The sequence below is a fragment of the Ictidomys tridecemlineatus genome, chromosome 9 (genome assembly GCF_052094955.1).
Source record: "Ictidomys tridecemlineatus isolate mIctTri1 chromosome 9, mIctTri1.hap1, whole genome shotgun sequence".
Taxonomy (NCBI): Eukaryota; Metazoa; Chordata; class Mammalia; order Rodentia; family Sciuridae; genus Ictidomys; species Ictidomys tridecemlineatus.
In genome coordinates, this window is record NC_135485.1 from 134930580 (window position 1) to 134946709 (window position 16130).

The 16130-nt window shown below is 36.5% G+C and overlaps 1 protein-coding gene across 5 annotated transcripts in view; it reads left to right on the forward strand.

Moving 5' to 3' along the window:
* LOC110596967 (uncharacterized) overlaps positions 1 to 16130 on the forward strand; it is a 79325-nt gene that overhangs the window by 42361 nt on the left and 20834 nt on the right. For 3 of the 5 annotated variants that reach the window (XM_078022126.1, XM_078022127.1, XM_078022130.1), the window contains exons 3-6: positions 629 to 738; positions 999 to 1104; positions 5343 to 5471; positions 7826 to 8005. In XM_078022126.1, the coding sequence (XP_077878252.1) occupies positions 705 to 738; positions 999 to 1104; positions 5343 to 5471; positions 7826 to 8005 (449 nt within the window). In that variant the 5' untranslated portion in view covers positions 629 to 704. Of the gene's footprint in view, positions 1 to 628; positions 739 to 998; positions 1105 to 5342; positions 5472 to 7825; positions 8006 to 9375; positions 9890 to 11184; positions 14814 to 16130 lie in introns of those variants that run through there. The other 2 variants (XM_078022128.1, XM_078022129.1) reach the window with 2 other exon arrangements.

Genomic DNA, 16130 nt, shown 5'->3' on the forward strand with positions numbered 1-16130 from the left:
TGCAGGGTTTGATATGATAATGGGAATGAAGTAATAAGGTCCTCATTAATAGGCAGCACAGGGAGGAATATTATACAAGGAATCTTCTGAGGATCTGGTTTGTATTCTAAAACACTGTTGTTGTTTTATTTTATTTTATTTTTTGCTTAATCACACCATTTAAAAATATACTCAATTGAGTTCTTATCTCTGAGAATGTCATCTTATATTTCTGTTAGAAATTCCTGAGTTTTTCTTCTCTGCTTGTCACATCTAGATCAAAAGTCTGTGATCTGTGTGAACTACAAAACTTCTATGTTCACATGGAGTTCAACGGCAGAAGAGGAATGGGGCCAGCTCCTCCAGCTTGAACAGCTTAAGGTCAAAGGGAAAGATAAAGGGACTAATTTATACAGGATTATTTTATTAAAAAGAAAACAAACTAATATTAAAAAAATCGCTGTTTGTTTGCCCAGATTCAATGACACTATCCTCCATTTCCTTTCAGTAATAACTTCTGCTTGTCTTTAGTTTTAATTTTTCTATTTTTTCCTAAAGTTGAGCACTGACAATCATTAAAATGATTAAACTGTGGTAAAAAGGAATTTTTAATACCTACATTGATATATTTATTTTCTTCTTTACCTAGATTCATTTGTATTTGCAAGAATGGATAATGGTGGATGAGATTTTAAAAGACTGAATTTTTTTGTGTCAAAGAAGATATGTTCACCAGCAAATTTCCACAAGGGAAAATAAGTAAGCCCATACAGAAGGGGAGAGACCACCAACACAGGCCACAAAAGAGCAATTTAGGGTTGTATCAGAAATTGGAAACTGTTCTTTCTCTTCCAGCTTTAGGATTCAATTCTCTAGAATTAATTAAGTTTTCTGTGTAAAAAAGATAAAGTTCAGAACCTAAGAGTCTGTTAAACATGAGATTCTTTTTCTTTTTTTTTTCTTTTTAGCAAAATGCTTTTTTCCTAACTTGCACTCAAAATATATTTCTTCTGCCTTAGCTGACTCCAGTTTGGCAAATGAAAACTTAATGGAGATTATGGAGCATAATATGTCTTCACAATGGCAGTATTTACAGAACAAATTGCTTTGCTGCTGCAGCTGCAAGTAAGAGTTCAGAGGAACTCTAAATGCCAGGAAACTTACAAAATGAAGGGCCTTTTAAAATCAGGATGTGTGTGCGTGTGTGTGTGTGTGAGTGTGTGTTGTGTTGTGTGTATTAAGGGATCTCATGATTTTTCTTATTTCCCGTAAATTTTTTTTTGATATTTCAAAATACTCCAATAGATTGATTTAAATAGATTGAAATATACATTGAGAAGAAAATCTGACATATGATTGAATATTTAAATATTTTCTGTATCCTTTAAAATGCCTTTATAATTAAGCTCTTATTCAGGTAGCCTTAAAATTATTTCAGAAGCATGAGTGTTTAATACTCACATCATAGTTTAGAAAACACAATCTAGTAGAATCTAAATGATCAATGCTATTATTATAAAATATCAGTGTAAATTATTTATCATATGCCAATTGTGATAGATATATTTAAGGTAAGTAATAAATATTGTGGTTGCCCAGAAAGCTAAGTTAAAAAGGAATATGAGATTGTCCCTTCTTTGACTTCATTTGTCAGGAGTGCTATGACTGATAACCAATACAACCTATGGGAGGGAAGTAACAGTACTTCTGCTTCATATATGTCATTCGTGTTATGATATTAAGTTTACTATGATTTATTACAGAGGGCTGAAGATGTAGCTCAGTGGTAGAATGCTTTCCTAGCATGCAGGAGGCACTAGGTTCAATCCCCAGTACAAACAACAACAACAATGCGCCCCCCCCAAGAACTCGTAGAGTGATTCATTACATAGAAAATAAATATACTTACAATCAATGTCTATTAAAATTTCTATATTTCTCAGAATATTTTCAATGTTTTCCTTTCACTGGTGTTTTTCTCTGTGCTTTCCAATATTTGTAACTCAACTTTCAAGGGAAAATTTATTTGCCTCTACCCATGGCCCCATCTGGGAACTTTTTATTACCTGGAATCCTTCTGCTTCAAAAAAGAAAAAAATGTACTGTATCCATCTGTATTAGGGTTTTCCAGGGGAACACAATCAATAGGATGTGTATGTAATTTGCAGAAGGTGTTTATTAGATTGGATTATACAAACAGTAGCTGAAGCATCCTACAATATCTGTCTGCACCCTGGAGAGTCAGAATCTTATATCCATGCAGGATGACAGCAACAAAAGAATGCTCTGGTTCGGGAAGAGTGGAACTGGTACATGTGTGGGAGTTTCCTCTTCTGCTTTTGGATCCATCTGGTCCCATATCCATCAGCCTGAGTCTCCCACATTCAGGGAGAGTCTTCCTCACTCAGTTCACTGACCCACTTGCCAATGGTCTCTGAACTCCCTTGCAGACACACCCAGAGGTGTGTGTTTTACCAGTTTTCTAGGCGCCTCTCCATCCATTCAAGCTGACAATGAAAACCACCATATCATCTTAGACTTTCTCTAAATCAGTAACATTGAACGCAATTATTCTTTTCCCACTAGGACTCTACATCTTGATTGCTAGGTTGCATACCACTTTATCTGCTGTCTATGAAATTGATAATATTTCCTACATAGTTAGATTCTGTGATCTGTTAGGACAGACATGACTATGTTGCTGATTTCATAGTCACCCTTTCATTGTTGTGACCAAAATACTTGACAAGAACTACTTAGGAAGGAGAATCTTCATTTTGGCTCACGGTTTGCGATGTTCCATTGCTCTGGGCCCCAGACCAGCAGGGCTAAGGGCATGACCAGAGAGCACTGCTGTGCTCATGGTGGTCAAGAAGCAGAAAGAGAGAAGGAAGAGCCAGGGAGAGGAGATAAAACCTCTGAGGTTGTGCCCCTAGTGACATACTTCCTCTAGGCACACCACACCTGCCTACAGTTTCCACCCAGTTAGTCCTTTCCAATGATTATTCCACCAAAGGAATCGAACCACTGATTTTGTTATAGTTCTCATAGTCTAATCATTTCACCTCCTGCATTGACACAGGAGATTTGTGGGGACACCTCATATCCAACCATAATAGTCTACCCTTGCTCCCAAAACCTCATGCCCATCTCACAGTGCAACATGCATTTAACCAATCTCTAAGAGTTCCCACAGTCTTAAAAGTTTTGGCATTGTCCAAAAGTTCAAGTCCAAAGTCTTCTCTGAGACTCAAGGAAAACTCTTGTCTGTGAGTCCCTATAATAATCAAAAGCAAGTTTTATACATCCAATATATAATGGCACAGACTAAACATTCCCATTCCAAAAGGGAGGAAATGGGGCATAGAAAGAAGGGTTAGGTTCAAAACAGGACTAAGTCCAGCTGAACAAACATTTTATGTAGTTCCACCTCTAGCATCTGGGGCTCATGGTGACAAGATATATACTCTGCAGGGCTTGGGCAGTCCTGACCATTTGCCTTGTTGGTTGCACTGCTCAGAGCATCATCTCTCTCAGCCTGTGTGTCTGCAGACAGCAGCTTTGCTCAGGAGAAGAGTCCATGTTATTGGTATTTCTTAGTTTCTGGATTCTCCATTCCAGTTTTGGCTTCAGCGTTACACCTTCATGCATTTCCCTCTCAGAGGGTGCCTGCAGGAGTTTCAACCCTGATATATTTTGGCTGGCATTTCCCCAGGTCTTCCTTAGAAATCTTGGTGAAAACCTCCATGACCCACTAACACCAGCATCCTTGCACTCCTGCAGAACCAGCACCAAGTTGATGCCAAGATCAGCTGCAAGCTCAAGTAGTACCTGGGACCCTTAGGACTGCAGTTTCAGCGGTGTCTGAGTGCTAGGAGCAAGGTGGCATAAGTCCTCGGTACACAACTTCCTGGGTACTCCTGTATAAGAAGGGTGCCTTCATTTTCTTTTAAAGTAGTTTTCATTTCTAAATCCTTGGATCTTGGGTATGGTCTTGCTGATTCCTGAGCTGTCCTTAAGGCATCGTTCCTGTTGACTCTGTACAAACGATCTCTTTAGTGACTGTAATCTCTTCAATAACCACATCTTCCTAGACCCAATTTTGCACACACTTTTCTGAACAAACTGCAAGTTTTAAAAATCCTTTTTTCTCTGCTTCTTGCTCTTGATTCTTACAGTACAGCTAGCTAAAGACTGCCAGTAATATTAATGCCACAGCCTGAATGCAGTGCTGCCTTGACATTTCCTCTGTCATATTAATTAGTCCATCACCTTTAAATTCAGCCTCATAAAAAATCTCAGGACATGGACAAAAATGCAGACAAGTTCTTTCCCATAATGTAGCACAGGTGGCCTCTGGTCCAATTCCCAACAGAGTTCCCATTGCTCTCTGAAACCTTGTGAGCACAGTCTCTAGTGTCCACATTCTTAACAGCATTCTGGTCTTTTGAACTCCTACCAGAATCACCAATTAAGTTCTTCTTACAGTGTTCTAAGTCTTCTTGAGCCTTGTGTCTCATATCCAACTTTTCCAGACTCCTCCTACAGAGCAGTTCTAAAGGCTTCTGAACCCCAAGGTCAGGTTAGTCACAACAATGACTCCACTTCTCAGTATCAATTTCCATGTTAGTCAGCTTTTTGTCACTGTCACTGAAAGAACTGACAAGAACAAGTTAGAAAACAAAAGTTCTTTTTGGCTCATAGTTTGAGAGGTTCCCTGTACAGTGGGCTGACCACTGCTTTGCCAAAACTGAGGTAGCAATTCATGGCAGAAGGGTGTGGCAGAGAAGCACTGCTGTACTCAAGACATCCAGGAAGAAAAGAGAGTGAGAAGGAGAAGCCAGGGGTCAATGCATAATTCCCAAAGGCATGCTCCACCTCCCTACTTAGTCCTTTCAGATTATTAACCTATCACATAAATTAACTCACTAAGCTAATCATTTCACCTTCTGAATTTGTTACTATAGGAGTTTTTGGGGGACTCATATACAAATCACCACAGCCACAGAGAGTAAAAGTCATAAGGAAGTTTGGCTTCGTTCCCCACGATTCTGCTCCTTCCATAAATTTCAATGTTTTGCTCCTCTACCCTCATCCTTATACATAATTCTTCTGGCCAAGAGAATGGTGTATCCATCTTCACAGCCCAATCTTCTAGTTAGGTTTTGGATCCCAACTCTCTGCTTCTGCATGATTCTGCTATTAAAATTTCCCCATTTTCCTTGTGCACATCACTGCCAATATATTGCCCAGCAATTGAGCAAACCTATTCCTTCTTTAAAAATTACAATCATGCCCAAAGGAATATCTCCTTACACTATACATCACCTTCTTATTCTAGGCCTATTTCCTTCCCTTCTCAGGCAAACTTCTCAAAGTGGAGACCATATTCTCTGTTCCATAAAAGAGGCAGTCCACCATGATGTGAACAAATGGATCTGGAAGTCAGTGGAAGCTGGAATCCTGTTCAACAAGTTGCTTGCTTTCATAAGGCAAGTTATGTAAACCACCTTTGAACTTTCTATATTTATGAAAGTAGAAAGTATATGCTTTATATGAACATGTGATGACTAAATTGCAAGGACTCTGCAAGGAATTTAGCATGTAAAAGTAACTGCTTTTATACTGACAAAATGAGTCTTTTTTAGCAATTCTTTCCACATCTTTGTCCACTCCCAGCAGTGCCATTGGTTATATTTTTTTATTTCTTACCTGGAATATTAAACAACTTCCAATTTGTAATATTTTCCACTACCTATTTGTTTTAATTTATTTTTTAATAAGACTTCCATTATCAAACAGAGATTTAAAAGTTTCATCTAAATCTAAGGGTGTACCTCACTGGTAGATCTAAGGTTTAGCATGTGTGAGGTTCTGGGTTAAATCATCAACACCAAAAAAAAAAAAAAAAAAGGATCTAATTTATTTGCATTATGTTGCTCAGTGGTAGAATGCTTGCCTAGCACATATGAGACACTGGATTCAATCCTCATCATCACATAAAAATAAACAAAATAAAGGTATTGTTTCCATCTACAACCAAATAAATAAATAAATAGATAGATAGATAAATAAAATCACATCATCTTCTGTTTAAAATGAATATACTAAAGCCATATTTATGGAAACAGGATCTTTAGGCAACTATTATGCAACATGGCTTTACAAGTTGGATTTTCATTTGTCATTTACTTTGCATTAAATGTAAGGCCCATTTTTACCTGGCCATTGCTCTCCTTAAACATCTTGTTATAGCATACAGAATTTCTATTGAAGTTTCCCAAATAGAACATTCTGTCATGTTTCATGACCTTTGTGACTCTTCAGCAACCTAGAATATTTCTACCATTATTTGATTAATTTTGAAAGATTCCTCTTCTCCAAGAAGTTTCCATTGACCATAAATTTCTATGTTTTCTATCCTTACGTGCATTTAATGCTCTTTGTGTATTTATATTCTATCTTTCTTATCAATCTAAAGTATCTGTGTTCAGTTCTATAATATACTTATCACTTTTCCATAAATTGTACTTTTGTTGAAGAAAATTAAGTCTTATCTTTGAATCTTCACTACCTATTATATTTTATTGTTCACAATAAGGACTAACTCATTTGTCAGAAATCAGTCTACTTACCTATATAGTTGTGTATGCATTTACTTGTATATTTATTTTTGTTTGTATATTTATTATAATAACACTAGTTTATATAACTAAATACATGATACATATAACATCTATATAAAATTTGATAAAAAGAAAATGAAACCACTTTCTTAAATGTAATCTATATTCAATCCAAAATTTTGATGCTTACCCTAAAGATTTACATTTCTGTATTAAGACATGTGAGATTTGTCTTTTTCAAAATGTCCACAAGAAAATCAATCCTATCAAACTATTCGGAGAGAATTCTCCTTAGCTCAAGAATACGTAAATTAAAACAAAACAAAACAACAACAGAAACCACTTTTCACAATGACATTCTGCTAAACCTATATGCTATTTCTGTAGAATCCAGCAACTGTATATTGCAGAGCAATCAAGTGAAGCCATTTCTCTGTCCAGTGCAATATGGGATAAATAATGTTCATCCAATCTTGGCACACCCCTAAAATAACTTCCATGAGATCTCTCAGGCTAGCTCCGTTTCTTTTCTCTGATCCAGATGCAAAGGAACTAGAGAGAACTCAGACCCTTAAGATGGAAAAGCCACTACATATACTTACCCTGAGTTTTTCAATCACCTAAGAGAACCTTGACCAACTAGGCACAAAGTAATGAGAAAACTTTTATTCTGTTAAGTTACTAAGACTTTTGTTTTAAAGTATACAGAAATCAGCCTATTCTAGCTAATAAAAAAACATTGTTATAGTAGATTCCTCAATGAGTGCTTAAATGCTTTTGTTTTTATGATAACTTTTGACATAGTAGCAAAATGAAATAAATCCTTTTTTTCTGAAGTTTCAATGAAAGTACTGGATAGAGAACTATCTGGTGATCTAACCAATCTTAGAGTATATTCTCAATTTGTGAAGAGTTGATTAAATAACAATGTTTTAAATTTTTTATTTTTTTTTTAGTTGTAGTTGGATACAATACCTTTGTTTTATTTATTTATTTTTATGTGCTGAGGATAGAACCTCGTGCCTCACACATACTAGGCAAATGCTCTACCACTGAGCCGCAACCCCAGCCCCACAATGTATTTTTAAAGTCATCTCTCAGTGTTATGTTTCTCATTTTGGCATTTGATGAATTTTACTTGCATGTGAAACAGGGCACTTTACATTCGGGTGAAAGAGTGAACCCACTTAATATATCTTAACTTCTTTCTATATCTACAGGTGTGAGAGCAGAAAACACAGTAGATGGAAAATAGAACAGAGGTCAAAATCTTCTGCATATGAAGAAGAAACACTAGATTTAAACCTATTTAAGAACAGATTTCCAGGAATGGTGTCCCTATTCTTTAAAGCTGCAGCATTAATCTTTCTGCTAATTCTGATTCCAACCCTATCCTTCAGGTAAGCTCTAAAATGTCCTGAGGACATAGAGTGACATTGAATACAAATCTAGCTAGAAATTGGTAAGAATCAAGTTGCTTTTCCCCTAGTAATCCTAAAGGTATTGCAGACATTCAGGTAAAGGAGGAAATCTCAGAAGCAACAATATCTTATGTAAAAGTTCATTTAAGAAAGTTTCACAAAGAGACATGTGTGTTTTGGAGGACCCTGGTAACAAATATTGAGACATGAATATTCAGTGTGAATGTGTTCAAATCAGGAATGAAGTCACTGATGGGAGATCCTTTTCAGAAGCAGTGATTAGTTTCAATCTGGGTGGAGACTACGTTTTATTTTCTTATTCAAAACAGGTCTCCACCACCATCCCCTCTTTCACCAAAGTTAAGGCAGTAATTCTTGCACAATTCTGATTTTCTCATCAGATTGAGTACTTCCTGTTCCCGTTAGTAATCTGGACAGTGTGACAGGAAGTGCTTCCCAATTTTCCCCTGTGTTCCTTCTGCAACAGAAGTTAAGGAAGGGTGTAGGCATGTGAAACAAAAAGAAGTAGGGAAATGGATGATAATAAATATCTGCAGTGTCTTTAGTAAAGGACTGGGTCCGTTTTTCAGTTTATTCCATGTAGACCCCATCCTTAGATTTTTAAAAGCACCTACTACAAGGTCTATGAAAATGGTAGTGAACCACAAGGCACCAGAGATACAAGTTTATCCGAGAAGGTCTGAGATTCCCTTCATCTTCCTCATCTATCAAAATGGGGCAAAGTACTACAGCCTTTTCCTTTTAGAAAGTGTGATAGCTTCAATTACTTCACCAGGCCGTAAGTAAGTAAGTGGTGTCTATAAAATTGTGAAAGTAGTTTCCATAAACCATTCTGAGAAAGCAGTCTCAATACGGAGGTCTCACTGACCTTGCCTAAGGGAATAAACACAGGTCCAAGTCACCCTCCCCCTGGCCGGTGTCAAACACCTTGTATGGTCATTGTCTTCCCAGTCTCTTTCTCATTTGCATGCCTCTTGGCCTCGGTTTCATTAAGCTGTCAGTGTCCTGCAGGAGGAAACATCTCCTTATCTGAGCTGATAGATAGCAGTGAAGCTTGTTCCCTTGTGTCTGCATCTTTCAGTGAGGAAGCAAGATTGGGAAACAGATTTATAACAATACATGGATGCACTGAATTAGAAAAGACAGTTTCAGAGCAATGACATGCTTTTTTTCCCCTCTAATGCACACTCCACCAAGATATGTCAAAAACAGTGCCTTAAAGCTTTACGAGTTCTGAAAGCTTCCCCGACCTCCTCCTTTTGTGGTCTGTTTGCTGTTGTTCTTTTCACTTCCCCTTGTTGTCTTTGTTTGTGTTTCCTCGAAATTAGGAAGACCCTTTCTGGATTGCTGTTAGGAAGAGGGTTATAAATGATAGCTCCCACTCTTGCATTCTAAGCCTAATTGCTAAAGAGAGGATCAGCAACTGTATTTCTTGAAGGAAAAGCTTTCAAAAAAGTGAATCTGTCATGTCAGCAGAGCAGGCCACATCCATCAATACAGGATGAAGTTCTCCCGGTTTATCATAAAGAGCTGTTGCTGGAATAAAATTACTTTGAAGATCATTTCAAAAGTGAACTTATTCACTCACTTGGAGGAAATAAAAAGTTGGACAGGGCCTACCTGTATCCTAAGTTTGCAATCTTCATAGCCACCATAATGGAATAATGAGCATTTGATCGATGATTTGTTGTAACTGATATTTACCTGATTCCACAAGTTCTGCCTAAATATCAAGGTTGTTCAATCCTTATACAAAAGAGAGAATAAATGTTATGTTTTCAGATGTCACTTACCAGGTATTACATTTTCCTAAGCAAGATTAAACTAGATAATAAGTTTCTATTTGGTGTCTGCGAATGTTCTTGAACCCAGTATCCTTGTAATATATGAATGTTTTCAACAGTATTCCAGATAGACTGGGCATACAGCCTGTTTGCCACTCTCCCCTGGAGCTCTATGAGCAGACTGTTGAGTTGGTAATGACCTTCCATTCATTGTAGACCCAATTTCTCTTAGAGTAATAAAACAACTGCCTCAAAGTTTACCATTACTTCTCTGTACTCCAAGCACAAACACTCGATAGAAATCCATTGAGGTCTAGGAACGTGGCAGACAGTCCACTCACTGTTGAGACATACAGATCTTACCTCACCATTAGGAACCTTATAATCTTACTTGGGATGTAAAATATCTGTAGGTTATTACAAAATAATGTGACTTATAACATGATAATGATATACACAGATGGCTATGGATGACTATGTGAAGTATATGTGAAAATGATGCCCCATTTTGTACTGGGGTTCCTGAAAAATTCCCTGAGAAGAACAATGTATATAATCAGATTGTTAAATCCTAAAGAAGAATTAGGAAAATGAAGCAAGAACACAAAAGAGAACCACAATTGTGGTTGAAACCAGTCTAATGTGGCTGTTCTTGTAATTTTACTAAGCAAATTATAGTGCTCCTATATATATTCGTTACAACAGTTGAATATAGTTTAAACTCTTAAATCCTGCTTACCAGCAAGGAAATTAAAGTTCAGAGAAGTAAATGGATTATCTATGACCATACAATCAATAAATAGAATATCGAACTGGTGAACATCTTTCTCTAGGAATGATTGTAACCTCAGTGAACAACGGGGCCATTGCACATGGGATGCACTATATTTTTGACCGTTAAGTTAATGAATGATTTCAATGCCATTCACTTATTGTTATATTATACCTTTATTTTACTGAGCAGAAAAAAAACATTTATATAAATGCTTGAATGCTAGGTTATGCATGATTGATGCTTTTAGAGATTTGAAAGTGCTTCAGCTTAACTTAAACTTTTATTTCTTATTTTAAAATTCCCAAATGTAGCATAACACACTTTTTCCTTTTAAATTTTATCGACATTGTATAGGATGATAGAAGCCTGTTACCTATTATTAGATGTCTCCCTGAAACTGTGGTTTAGGAAGTAAAAAGTTAGATTTCAGTTTCAAGGGAGCCATTTGCTAGATGTGTAATCATGGAGAAATAAAAATATGAAAGTTTTCCCATGTGTGAAATGTCATAAAATGATATCTGTCCACCCGCTTATTGCAAGGTTTAAACTGTGCTGCCTATGTTTGTTCTCTTTTATAGTACCGGCCAGTACCAGGCACTCAAAAGATTTTGGTATCCTTTTTCTTGCCCAATTTTTGAGTTGAATTTATTGTTTTTCATGAGTTGCTAGTATTTTGTTATACTATATATAAAAACCCTACAAATCAGCTTTTCCCAAGCTTTACAATAATTATTCTAAGGTTTAATTTTTTGGAGGTAGAAAATACATTTTGTAGACCTGTATCTTGCAGTACCTAAACTCTAACTTTAGTATTGAATATAACTTTTATTATAATATTTAACATGATAAAAGTTAATATAACTAATTTCTAGTCATGTGATTTATTTGAATGAAATCTTCAAATCATAGTTTACTTGTCTAAAGAAAAAAAAAACTGCAATTATGAACTGTGTGGACTTTTGTTTACCATTTTTCTATATCTATATGCATGGATACCTAGTTGGTACAAGGGACTGTATAAGATGCCACAAGACCTATAAGATGTGCTACTACTGGTCTATATAGGATGTGAAACAACTAGAGTAGGATTGGCAAGAAATGGTAAGAGGACAATGGGAAAGGTGTTTTGGAACATAGAATCACATGATTTAAATAGTGATTTATGGTTGCTAGCTCAAGAAGGTAAAAACTGAGATATGACTAAGGCTGTATACTTTCTAATGGGAATGGTGAAGTCATTAATGGAGAGGGGAACTGAGCAGAAGGAAGGTTTTGAGAACACTGAGCTCAGATCTGCTCTTGTTGGACATGAGATGGGTAAACTGAGTTGTACTAAAGGACACTTGGAGTTTGATACATAAGGGAGAATTTCAATGCCATTTGACAAATGTTGAAGTGACCATTAAATGGGCTTTGTGTGAGAAAAGATAAACAATGGTAGGTATCTACAGACATAAATTCTAAAAGTCCACAATGGAACCTGAACTAAAGGCATATTTTTACTTGCAGGGTTGGAGGGACAGGCCTATAGAGAAGCCAGCCAAGGAAAACGATAAAGAACAATTTTTAAAAAAATGTGAAAAAGAAAGAAAAAAAAGAAAAAGGATGATCTAAAGAAAGAATTGTTCTGAGAGTTAATTAAAAAATGCAGATAACCTAAAAAGATGAAAACTAAAACGAGGCTATTTGATTCGGCAAATATACTTTAGTTCATTAGACAGTACTCAGTTTTTACTGCTGACTTCTTATTTATTATTAAATTACTAAAAGTAGCAATATAAGAGAGATTCATATATATTTGCCAATAGCAAAGAGTAAATAATATTTTTTTCATAGTTCCTAATTTAGGGAAAGATCATTAGAACAAACCGTATTTTATGGTTTAGTCTTGAGATATGCCCTAAAAACTCATGTATGAGACATTGCAGGAATGTTCAAAAGTTGAGATGATTAGATTATGAGAGCTGTGACCTAATCAATGGATTAATCCAATTGATGGATTGAAAATTTTGAAAGGACTGACGGGTATCTGTAGGCAGGTGGAGTGTGACTGGAGCAGGTAGGTCCCGGGGGCATGACTTCCAGGTTTATATCTTGTCCCTGGTGTCTTGTGCTCCCTCTCCCTGCGCCCTGGTTACCATGAGCTGAGTAGCTGTCCTCTGTCACTCCCTTTGCCATGATGTGCTGCCTCACTTGGGTCCAGAGCAATGGAGTTGGCCGACAATGGGCTGATCCTCTGAAACTGTGAGCCAAAATAAACCTTTTCTCCATTTAATTGTTCTCATTGGGTATTTTGGTCACAGCAGCAAAGACTTGAATAACGCCCTGACTTACTTTTATTTATTTAATTTTTGGTAACTTCGGATATAACATGTATCATGTGTGTAGAATAGGTCAGGTTTTTATTGGGGGGGGCGTAATGTAATTCCACTGAGATTTATATATTAATATATCATGACTAAAGTATTATTTTACTAGTATTTTTGTCAACCCAATAACTTCAGATATAATAGAATAAAAAGTAACAAAATAGCTCAGTCAGGAGAAACTCTTCTCGTTAAAATTACAATGTTAATCATCATTAAAACAATATCTGCTTGTATTTTTATCATGTCTCCTAATTAAATATAGTTGCCAATATAAGCCCCCCCCAGTTGTCTTTGTTCTTATAGAACTGAACTTTATATAAAATTGGTCAGTTATAAAAATTATCTCATTCTACCATTTTGCTTCAGTACCTTAGCAAAATTTTTCTTCCCAAGAAATTCATGTTAGGTTATTCAACCTTCCAAGACTCCACAACACAGGCTTTCTTTTAGGGTTTGTTTTTTTTTTTTTTTAATTATGTGGGGTTTTTTTTGTGTGTGTGTGTTCCTGTATTACTAATGCTTAAAGAATAATTCAGACAAGCAGTTTTAAAAAACAGATCTTTTAACAATGCATTTTTCAAAAATATTGTTTACTTTTACTAGAATTCTTTGGTTTATGTGGGATTTCTGATGTTCAGATCATGATCATTTCAGCTATATTTGCCCCTAAACTCTTAACATTCTTTAAAACTTATTCTAGCCAATCTTGGCAAGCTAAGGTTTGATGCTTTATTCAATCCAAAATATATAGGGATTGATATATTTAAAATGAAAAGAAAACACAGACAGTTTAATCTATGTAAATGTCAGAGACTATGTGCAAGAATTCGAATACACCTGTCTGAGTCAGGACTGCTCTCTTTACCCTGAAATCACTAGCTACAAGTCTGGAGCAGCAAGTGGCTAAGTTCCAATTATGAGACTCTGTCTGGAAATGAAGTTAATGAGAGAGAAACAGAGAGACACAGAGACAGACAGATAGAAAAGACCAGGAGGAAGTGGTACTTAGTTGACAGACTGAGCATTATATTACCTCCTGGCTTTGTGAGATGTGAGAGCTAACAGATGACATGTTAGTCTAAGGTAGTTTGAGTTGAGTTTATGTCCTTTGGAGTTGAAAACCCCTGATGATTTCAAGCATAATAGATTTAGTTTGAGTTTTTCTTAGAAACATACTTGGATTAGAAGAAAACAGGAACATGATGCTGAGCCATTATTCTGAAAGTCTTTTGAAAGTCCAGAAGAGTTTCTATCATTTGTTATTTACTCATTTATTCAATTTGATTTTGTTTTTAAATTAGGGTCTGCTCTGTGTTGGGGTGCTTTTCTAAGAATTGCAAATACCAGCATGATCTAGACAGAAACTAAAACCTCTCATGTGGAGTGGTATACATTAAACAACAACAACAACAACAAAAATTCAAGTGACAAAAGGTGCTACAAATAAAAGAAAGAAGGACCGTGCACTATTAGGGATGCATAATTCAGGAAAGCCTCTTGGAGACAAACCTTAAATAACAGAAGTAGCCTAGCACACAGTGATCTGGATTTCAAGAAAGGATGGGCTTGTCTTACTCAAGAGACTTAAAGAAGGCCAGTGCATTGAAAAGCAATAAAAAGGGGAAGATCGGTGGACAATGAAGTCAGAGAAGAGACTTGGTTTTATATTTATTCTAATTGCAAAGGATAATTTGGGGAAATATTTCATTAGTGAAACCATGTTTTGTTTTTTGTTTTTAACTCCTCCTGTCTGTTCTAATGGAGACTATCTCAAGACCAACAAGAAGACTGTGATAGAGAAAGGAAGACAAAGACACTCTCCTGGATTTTTTTTTTTTCTGCTGTGACCAAAAGACCTGACAAAAACAATTTTAGAGGAGGAAAAGTTCATTTTGGCACTCACAGTGTCAGAGGTCTCAGTCCATAGATGGCCAGCTCCACTGCTCTGGGCCAGAGGTGAGGAAGGACATCATGGCAGAGGGCATGGCAGAGGAAAGTAGCTCAGGACATCATTCCAGGACGCAGAGAAAGCCCCTCCCCTCACCATGGACAAAATATAAAACCCAAAGTGACACCTTCAGTGACCCATCTCTTCCAGTCACACCTTACTGCCTACAGTTACCACCCAGGTCGTCCCTATCAGGGGTTAATGCACTGATTAGGTTAAGACTACCATAATCTATCATATCACCTCCAAACTTCCTTACATTGCCTTACATATGAGCTTCTGGGGGCCACCTCATATCTAAATCATAACAGAAGTTATGGATTTGAAAATGAGTGCTTAGGCTAATTACATACTTTGGAAAATGGCACAATAAAACCTACCAATGGTAAAAGGTATTGGAAGAGGGAATGGTCTATAGTTCAAAGAAAACATTACCAAAGGTGAAACTGATGTAGATCAATGGGAAAGGGAAAGAAGTTTGTACCCCTTGACTGACCTCATATTCAGATTGCAAAATGAAAGAATCATGGTGGTTTAAATATTTCCTTTGAATTCAGAAAGATCTGAGTTTGATTTCTGCTACCATTTCCCAGATTTGTACTTGTTATTCATTGGTGCAGCAGTGTTAATCATTCACGGCCTTCTGTTGTCATTGTGGGCGAAGGCGAGACCAAGATGAACATGGGGAGTATAACCTCTGCTTTTAGATCCCAATACAGAGAAAGGCAAAGGTGACATTAAAAAAGAAAAAAGTAAAAAAATTCTATACAGCAGATAAATAGGGAGTAGGAGAGACTGACTTGACGTGGTGTGTTAGCCAGTTAGACAGTGATTTCTGCTGAGGTGATACTTCACAGTGAAATCCCAAAGCTGGGAGGAAACAAATCAAGCAGATTGAGAGAAGAATGTTCAAGAGGTCAGAGAACATACAAAACTGGCTTGGGGTGTGAAGTCCTTCAGGAAAGGGAGCTGATGATAATCTTCATACCAATACATGAGAATTAAATCATAGCAAGATCATGCAAAAGTACATGTAGCTCTAGCAGCATATTCAATATTAAATAAAGAGTACGAAATTCTCCTCATTAGCAGTCTTGTTAAAACTGAAAGTTAGTATTGTATCAGGATTATGAGCTCTGGTTTTAGACATTGCTCCTAGCTACGAAACTCAGCTCTCCCATGTATGAGCTTAATAATCTTCATTTTC